Here is a 9,332-nt window from a genome sequence, read left to right on the forward strand (position 1 = left end):
GAAGGACTCTTTACTGCTTAAGAACACAAAATATAAATTTTACTAAAGTAAAAAGGAATAAGTAGTTCGAATAATGTACTATTTTTAAAATTCAAATGTATCATTATTCACAAACAAATCAAAATATTTCTTTTGTTAATTATAATTCTTAATTTGGTTCTCGTTAGATAATGGTAAAAATTTTTGTTCGTACGAAGAATATGAAAATTCTATTAACAGGCATGCAGATATAAAATTTTTAAGCCAAACCAAAGATGAATGCCAAAAATTATGCGACAATGAAAGACGCTTTACCTGCAGAGGCTACAGTCTTTTAACGCTTAATAATAAGAAAACAGACCAGATTAATAGATTCACTTGTTTTATACATAGCGAAGATAGTAAAATATATGGACCAAGTAGTTTAAAATATATGGATGGAGGAAGTTATTTTGAGAGGGCTACATGTTTAAACGGTGAGTTTTTGAATTGAAGTAAATCTACAACTATTGCGCATGTCGCAGATCAATTAAATTAAATTCTATGTTCATTAAAAAGATTGCGGAACGATTGGTCCTACAATTCACATGTTCTTCTTTTCTTGAATTTTTTGCATGAAAACGTTCGAGTTCTTGGAGATAAGCATTGACAACAAATTGTAATACAATTTAAAAAATTGATAATTTTTAAGATAAATTATTAAAAATTATTCTAAATCCGTAGAAGGAAAATGAATGTGTATTAAAAAAAATTACAAACCACAGATTGTCTGCTTTATCGAGAAATAAGAGAAATATTTAATTAAAAAAAATTATAAAGGTACATAAAATGTAAAATATACTGCGCTATTGAAGTTTAATATACAACATTAAACTACAGCAATTTTTTGTACGTATAGTTACAGTTACATGTACCGAAAAACTGATGGCAATAACGTTTACACCGGAAATGAATTTTAAAGGAAAACTATATCTTCAGGGATATTCTGAACATTCCGAATGTTATAGTGTAGGACAAGGATACCGCATGGTCATGCTGAAAATACCCCTTTTAGATCAACATTGTGGACTTACAGTCGCTAGAAGTAAAGGACTTAATAACAGGTAAGACGAGGGAAATCATAATTTTCAAAAGCTTGACTAAGACGGTAGAATTTATTAACGTAATGTTTTTAAAATTTCGAAAATCAAAAGTGAACATATTCTGCCATGAGGATAAATATCTAACAAAGTTGTTACTTAAAATGTGTTTCAAGGAATAAAATTATAACAAATTATGATAAGACTTCAGTTGTGAAATTTTAAACAAAAGCAGGTTAACAATTATTTAACACAGTAGAGTAACCGTTTTTTTTAAGGACATTATTATCAGCCAACATGGTTTTACAATACAATCCATTAATACAGGCACAAGGTGATAGATTAATTAGAGTTGGATGTATTTTCAGTAACGATAATTAAAAAATGTCCTCTTTCTAAGTATAAAAACGGCATATTTCTATCGCTTATAGCAATAGAGTTATTCCATTTGTTTATAAGCAAAATATGAAAGCACCTTTGTAACGATAATTGCAACAATTAAAATGTCTTTTTCTGCATTTTGCCCAAAGTTTTATCAGTTTTTCCCAATTATCATGCATTTTTTTAATTTTATTACAAATAGATAATGCAATTTTCTAATTCAAACAAATGATAGCAAAAGGACGTTGACAATTCTATTGATAACTAAAACAAAATAAATTTACCCTAAACGAAGCACAATCTTTACTAATATTTCTACTGCTTGTGAATAAATTAAATGTTAAAATAAAGCAAAACTGTTCAAAAACACTCGTTAACTCTTATTAAAGTATATATAAAGGACGATAGCGAAAAGGAGCAAACTTTTGCGCATTCAAATTTGGAAATTACTTAATAAGGATGAGAAATTTTGAATATTTGCTTCGACCTCGCAAAAACACATTTTCATCCAAACACATCATATATCTGAAAGGCCAACCTGTCACGTTTACATCAAATACAAATTTATATTGGTTTCAATCATTATGACATGTGGTGATGTGAAAAAAGCTTGAAAAGTGTACGAAAAATGGGCTCTACAGGAACAATAATTTTTGCAAAATCTTTAGTTTTACCGATATTTGAAAAAACAATGAAGCCGATGTTTTTTTAAATCTAAAGACGAGAGACTTATCCTATCATCGTCCCCAACACGAATTCTTTTATTTTCAAATTACACATTCGTTGATCTAAACCTTTTCAGACAAAAAATGAGACGTTTAGAATTTTGAATATAAAATTATGATATGATGATACTTTTCGTGACTATAAAATATTTCTTCTGCGTGTGCAACATTGCTGTAACGCAATATTAAAAAGATAAGAATAAAAAAGTCTTCGTAACTTCTGGACTTGTCAAAAAAGCAAGGAAGTTGAAATAAAAAAGATTAAAATTGTTAATTGACAAAAAATATCGAACATACTAAATTTCTCTTAAGTTTTCTTGCTACATTTAGAGGTAAATTGAATGTAAAAATGTGTGTAGAATTTAGTAGTGCTAGCTTTTGAATAGGGATTAAAATAAGGAAGAAGTCAGTTCTGTATGAATTTTTGTTGTTTTCCAGAAGATTACGTAAAAATTAAAAGAAAAACTTTTTGAATAGTGAAAAAATCATCGATTCGCTTTATTTGGTGTTTTTTTTTTTGAACAATGAAATTAAATGCATGACTAAACTAAAAGACATTTATGGAAATTTTTTAAATTTATCAATAGTTTTGAGCTATAAAATGAGCAAATGTATCAAACGTTTTCTTGAAGTTTCAAAATACAATTTCTAAACTCGTTAATAATATTACCCAATTTCCCGAATTTATTATAGTCACACGTCACTTTGCTTCATCGTAGTTCATATATTTAAGGTACAATTTAAAATTCGTTTAAACCATCAACAAGTGCATTCTTCTTTTGCTGATTTCTTTCAAAACAAATCTAAACACGTTGAGAAAACCATGTTTTAACAAGTAACGACTACTCATGTAAAAACCTTTTTTTTTGTTTTTAATAACCACGAAAAATTTTATATACCAATAACTGTAAAACAAATGTTCATATTTTACGAAGAAACTTCCCAATTCAAAATCGAAATTACTATAATTAAAAATACACCTTATTTAAATGAAATGCAAATTGTAATTACATTTTTGTAACTACGAATACAATATAAATTTATCAGTGTACAACTATTTTAAATTTTAATCTATTTAAAATTGATGTGGCGACTTTTAAACGTCCTTCTGGAATTTATTTATGAAAATTTACAACCTGCAAAACTGTATAAGAAACAAAAGAATGAAATTGGCAATAGCGAAAAACGAAAGAAAATGGATGACGAAATCCATTAAAAAGCGTGCTAACAAAGAAACAAAAGTAAAATTCAAAATTCCTACCTATTTCCATGACGTATCACAGAATGCAAATGTGATAAATATCCTTAAATATTCTTTAAAGCAATATAAGAGAAGCTTTTGACAATCTATCAGAAGTAATCCTTAAAAGGTAAAATGATTTCCGGGCATGATACTCGTAACTTAACAACATAAAATATCATTAATTGAAACACTTCATACTATTTTTTACTATCATTAACAAAGTCGTGATCGACCGCGTCTTATCACACAATGTACACCTCGACGGTAACTAATCCCGGCTTCGGAGATTTTAAACCGAAGACGAAACGATAGCAACACATTCGTTCACGAAGCTTGATTATACAATGTCATCATTAGCCGAATAAAACCGAAAGAACAGATTTGTTGTAAAATTAATTGTTTTTGCTTTTTTATTTATTAATTTTTTTAGGAGGGTACCAGTTGACTTCTGAGACATGTTATAGTTTTGGCCATGCGATAGCATATGATAAGAGGCATGACCACAAATTTTTATAACTTCTTTTTAGAGTTTAATTTTCGCTAACAATGTTTCAATTTTTCATGTTTTAAATCAAAAATCAAATATACTTGCAATTAGTAAATGTCCTTAGAGGAAGTATTTTATTACATTTTTAGCCACTAAAAGTAAAAGGCGCTAACACAACTTTATCTCGAAAATTAATAGGTATATCCAACTAAATACCATGTAATACAAATTTTGTTTAAAAATATTTCTACATTTTGAACTCAATTGGGTAATTAGTGAAAATCGATCACAAGATTTGATTCTTATGAGTGAATCTAAACGCAATCTTCAGAGAAAATAACTTACCGAAAATTTTTGATGCAACATACCTAGTTAATAACAATAAATACAATTGGAGAAGTTTTACTTATTTATTGCAATGATTATCGTGCATTTCACTTTTTAGGGCATTATTAGTGCCTTATTATTAAATTCCTAATGCCTCGAGAAATGTACATCCAGCGTTACAGCAAATACAGATTAGCGAAACTTTTTCTAGTGTGGAATACGTTTTCGAAGTTGCATGAGACAATTTATAATTAGGTATGCCAAAAATGACAGCGAAAATACGAATTTTTCTCTGTTTCTCAAAAATATCCTTGAAATTGCGACACCTTTGAACTGGACACAATTTCAACCCCAATAGAAAATCTGTGTGTTTATTTGGGTTTTGTTACCGTTTCCAAACATGCATGACTTTGCTAATAGGATTTGTTAGGTTTTAAAAACAATTCTGTAGATACAACACGGGTACTTAGATACATATTTTTTCTCCAAGTGAATTTTCTAATATATTATATTTGCCAAAACATGTTCCATTGAACTATTTTCTATGAAATTCTTGATTCCATCAAAATGCAAAAGTAGGATAAAATTACTAGTCTTAGCAATATCTGCAAAGTTTCAGAATTATCTAATAGCATAAAGGAATGTTATTAAGCACGTCGGAGGTTTTTGAAAATGTTTAAATAAGTAAATAAATAAACGAACAGTTCATTATCTACTTTTTCATCATAACAACATTAATGTTCCACGTTTAGGTCACGAATTTTCTTCATCGATCAAGGCGAAAGATTACGCACATTTTATAAATAATGAAAAAATAATTGCTACTTTGGAATTTTAAAAAGCCTAAGGTTTAAACATTATTATCCATTTCGTAAAATTGCTAGATGCGTATTTTAATGTGTATATTTTAGTTTATTTTACAAATGAAGGCAGTGTATCGTCATCTGGTGGGTTTTTCGTGGCGCTAAAACATTTGATTTTCCCTGTCTGACTGTAATGTAATATTAGGTTCAAAAGGGAGGGTAGACACATTCTTTCAAAAACTCTGACTACACTTTTTGTCTTCGTCCTCATCAAACAAAACTATCAATGACAAATACATTTTAAATAATTTACAAGTTATAACACCTGTGATTTTTACCATCACAAATTGCAAAGTTTTAGGTTCAATAGAAAGTGTAAGAAAACCCTTATCTAAAATAAGGCTTTACAGGCTTTGTCCTCGTCCTCGTCAAACAAAACTAATCACAATTTAGCAAATAAATTTTAAATAATATGCAAGTTATAGCACTTGTGATTTTTACCATCAGAAATTGCAAAGTTTCAGGTTCAATAGGAAGGGTAAGAAAACCCTTATCTAAAATATGACTTCACAGTCTTTGTTCCTGTCCTCTCCAAACAAAACTATCAAAATTTGAAAATAAATTTTGAATAATATACAAGTTATTAACACCTGTGATTTTTACTATTAGAAACTGCAAAGTTTTAGTTTCAATAGAAAGGGTAAGAAAACCTTTATCGAAAATATGGCTTTACACATTTTGTCCCCGTTCTCTACAGCAAAATTATCAAGGTCTGACAAACGAATTTTAAATAATATACAAGTTATAATAGCTGTGATTTTAAGTTATTCATAAAAAATATGGCTTTACGTATTTTGTCCCCATCTTCTTCAAACAAAAGAAACGCAGAATTTTGTATTTTTTGGGTAATTATCGAAAGAATGGAAGATGCTCGATACTTCGTAAAATACCTCAAACTAACAAAAAAAAAAAACTCGTTATTTCCAAAACTTGGCGTTTACAAAAGGTGGAAATCAAAATTTTTTTGCTTCTTTTCGTACATGCCATCCGATGTAAATGTGTACTTACGTACGCAATGTATAGTTACAGAACCTCTAATTACAGTCAGTTAAGGTTGGGTAATTGAAATGAAGACGATAATACTAATGGGTCCCTATATAATTTACAAGCTTTTATACGTCGAACAATAGCCTTGTGTTGTCGTCTTACGCAAATTGATTTGTTAGAAAGCTGTCAACCACTTGCATATGCTTATGGTTATCATAAAGAGTACAAAATAATGTTTTGCAATACTTTATAAACCCATTTCCCTTACGTAGTCAGTGTTATTTTACTTACATACTTGTTCATACAATAAAGACAATCTGAAAATCATCATAATGTCACCAGTCCTAAGACTGGCTGGACTTGAACCTCCACTTGTATATTATTTAAAATTCGTTTGTCAGACTTTGATAATTTTGCTGTAGAGAATGGGACAAAATGTGTAAAGTCGTATTTTCAGTAAGGGTTTTCTTTACCCACCCTTTTGCAAATACTACATTACAATTAGATAGTGAAAATCCACCAGATGGTGATACATTGTCTACATTTGGAAATTACAGGTATAACTTGCATATTATTCAAAATTCGTTTTTCAAATTTTAATAATTTTAGGGAACGGAAACAAAATCTGTAATGCCATATTTTCGATAAGGGTTTTATGGCTGAACACCTTCCTATCCTGACCTAATCTTCGCATTTACCTAAAGCTGTAACATCTTATCATCATCCTAACTATCAAACCTACACGAGAGATCTGCATAACATTAATAAAAAAAAACAAATTACGCACCTTTTGCACTGATTTGCTTATTAATTTTGATACCATGTCTTACTAATTATATATCAGTAGGTTTTATTCGCGGCTTTGCTCGAGTGTGCCTTAAATACGCGTCAAACATCATCGACGACCGCATAAAACTAATTTTTTTATTCCTCGGGAACAGTATTTTTTTTCTAGATAATAAGTATTAAGTTGGAATTAGGATTAAATAGAAAAAGCGTTTTGTACTTTGATGGGGCAAATTAAAAAGTATTAGGAAAAGATATTTTGATGATTAAAAAGCGTTTTTGTTGTTTTAATACAAAATGTTTATTAAACCTAAGGCAACTATACGTATACTCGAAAGGACATTTAAAGGGTAATTCCTCAAGGTACAGTGGAATTCGTTTATTATGACTCCGCCTGTATTGACCAACCGCTTAATATGAAGTAATTGTAGTGTTAAGTTTGGTTGTCATATTAAATTCTCTATAGGAAAGTTTGGATACAATGACTCCGTTTAAAATGACATATCGTTTATTATGACTGATCCTCAAAAAGTCATATCCGGCTGTAGTGAACCAAATGATTAATAATAACATTTTCGCTCATTTTTCTGACCCTTCTTATGTATATTGATATTACAATTCATCGTCCTTTTTCTTTTTCTGTTAATAAATATATACAATTTGTAGTTTTTCTCTCTATTAAACTAAATAACTAACCAAAATAGAAAGTTGTTTATTTTCCTCTCTCTTCGATGTCATTATAAGCGGATTCTACTGTACTACACCTTAATTAAAAAGTCGATTAAAAAAAAAATAAAATTTCTTGGCGCTACCTTCTCTTAGCAAAATTTTGTCGTCGTTCTTAATTCAATTTTTAATATTTAGCGTCTGTTTCGTTACCACTCTTAATTTTGACCAACTTCACCAAATCTAATTTGAAGAAGTATCACAACAATCTGTTTCACCACTTCCTGACGGGAAAATTGTATTCTAATTTGGTTTTTCCGATAAACATAAGAAATTAGTAATCTACCTAGTCAGATGGATCGTAAAAATTGAAATTACACCTGAATGTTGTAGCGGACGTGACATTATATAGACCAAGGCCGATTACGTAATTTTCATACTACATACACACTGTACATACATACTCTGCAGGTAGGTACACTATACAAGCGTACAGGTACAAGAAAAAAATTAGTAGGTAAATATGTATGTACATATGTTTGTTAATCGGACTTGATAGGGATACACCTGTAACGCACATGCATAAGTACATACGTACGCATGTAAATATTTGTATGTATTTTTTTAAGTGATGGTGGTTTGCGATGACAATACCCTCTATTCTGATTTGGAGACAAATGACTGCGGGCAGTGCATCGCAATTAGTATTATTAGTTCTTCCGAAACTTCCGAAGTTGATTTTTTTCGTCCGTCGCCGACGCAAGCGAAACAACACAGTAACTTGATTATTTGCTTGCTGTCTCACCTGGACTTCAATTGTCATTCACAACGTATGACGCTGGTTTTAATTATTATACGCAGGCATCACTAACAAAAAGCATGTGCTTTTTTTGTTATAATGTGCGACAGTTCGTTTGTTGTTATAATTTCTGTACTGATTAGTTTTGAAATTACTGGTAAGTTTGCACCACTGAAGAAAATTTATTATGTAACAATTTTTTTTAATTGTTTAAAATTGACCTAAATAGTTTAAAATAACAATAGTGGAACACCAAAAAGCTCGAACTCCGTCGTCAAAATAGAGACTGAACGCCTGAAGTTTTAGTGCTCTACGACACCACCAAAGTTTTCCAATTTTCTAAAAAAATAACTAATGTACTTAATTAATCAATTGTAATTGGATGCTTTAACTAAAAGAATGATAATTTTTATTTTGCTTTAATTTTAAGGTGAATTTACTACATCTGGTAAAGGTCCTAAAATTACAATAAAATATGACAAGAAACATTAAACGTTATATTTTAACACCTATTTTTAATACTACGCATTTTTTTAAATAAAATCGCGAGGTACTTTTTTTACCTTTTTTATAAATGTGCATATTCACAAGATGCGTCATTTACCTAGTACGTTTTGAGTCAGTAAAAGTTGTAAAAAAATATCTATAACTACTTATAGATAAATCTTATTTATATGATTCTTAGTGCAACATTTTTATGTATGTATTACAATCGATGAGGTACCCGTATATTTCAAACTGACAAGTCTTTTTAAAACATTTTCTTTGAATGCCAATTTCAATTTATTACCCAAAAAACTTTATAAAGTAAAATCCTATAAAGGCATAGGTATCAAATTCCTGCTTCTATGTCCGGTTACAACGTAACTTTACAATTAATAATAATTAAAAGCAAAATTATGTTTAAGAACATTAATCCAAGTATATAAAAATATACAACGTCTTACAAATATTAAATCGTGTTCTTCAATTTTTTAATTTCTAAGTATTAGTAGTCTAGTTGATAGTTT

At 29.4% G+C, this 9,332-nt stretch overlaps 2 protein-coding genes and 1 long non-coding RNA gene across 3 annotated transcripts in view; 2 read left to right on the forward strand and 1 right to left on the reverse strand.

The window, feature by feature from the left end:
- Positions 1-86: 86 nt before the first annotated feature.
- LOC112904367 lies at positions 87-1,449 on the forward strand. Its single transcript, XM_025974203.1, has 3 exons — positions 87-455; positions 878-1,082; positions 1,337-1,449. The coding sequence occupies exons 1-3, from the start codon at positions 413-415 to the stop codon at positions 1,437-1,439; spliced, it is 351 nt and encodes a 116-aa protein (XP_025829988.1). The 5' UTR covers positions 87-412; the 3' UTR covers positions 1,440-1,449.
- Positions 1,450-7,657: 6,208 nt separating this feature from the next.
- The window catches only part of LOC108736703, a 9,911-nt gene continuing 8,236 nt past the window's right edge, over positions 7,658-9,332 (forward strand). The window contains exon 1 of the mRNA XM_025974206.1: positions 7,658-8,479. Coding sequence (XP_025829991.1) covers positions 8,422-8,479 — 58 coding nt within the window. The 5' untranslated portion in view covers positions 7,658-8,421. The remainder of the gene's footprint in view (positions 8,480-9,332) is intronic.
- LOC112904369 overlaps positions 8,490-9,332 on the reverse strand; it is a 15,671-nt gene continuing 14,828 nt past the window's right edge. Inside the window, exon 3 of the long non-coding RNA XR_003231051.1 lies at positions 8,490-8,661. This is a non-coding gene — a long non-coding RNA (uncharacterized LOC112904369). The remainder of the gene's footprint in view (positions 8,662-9,332) is intronic.

The sequence above is a fragment of the Agrilus planipennis genome, unplaced genomic scaffold, assembly GCF_000699045.2.
Source record: "Agrilus planipennis isolate EAB-ADULT unplaced genomic scaffold, Apla_2.0 scaffold119, whole genome shotgun sequence".
Lineage (NCBI taxonomy): Eukaryota > Metazoa > Arthropoda > Insecta > Coleoptera > Buprestidae > Agrilus > Agrilus planipennis.

What these genes read in the sequence shown, in the direction of transcription:
- LOC112904367 (XM_025974203.1), top strand. Translation starts at nt 413, where the DNA reads ATGGATGGAGGAAGTTATTTTGAGAGGGCTACATGTTTAAACG. An exon ending in GAGGGCTACATGTTTAAACG is followed by an intron (nt 456 to 877) that starts GTGAGTTTTTGA and finishes TTGTACGTATAG; the next exon opens with TTACAGTTACATGTACCGAA. An exon ending in AGTAAAGGACTTAATAACAG is followed by an intron (nt 1,083 to 1,336) that starts GTAAGACGAGGG and finishes GTTTTTTTTAAG; the next exon opens with GACATTATTATCAGCCAACA.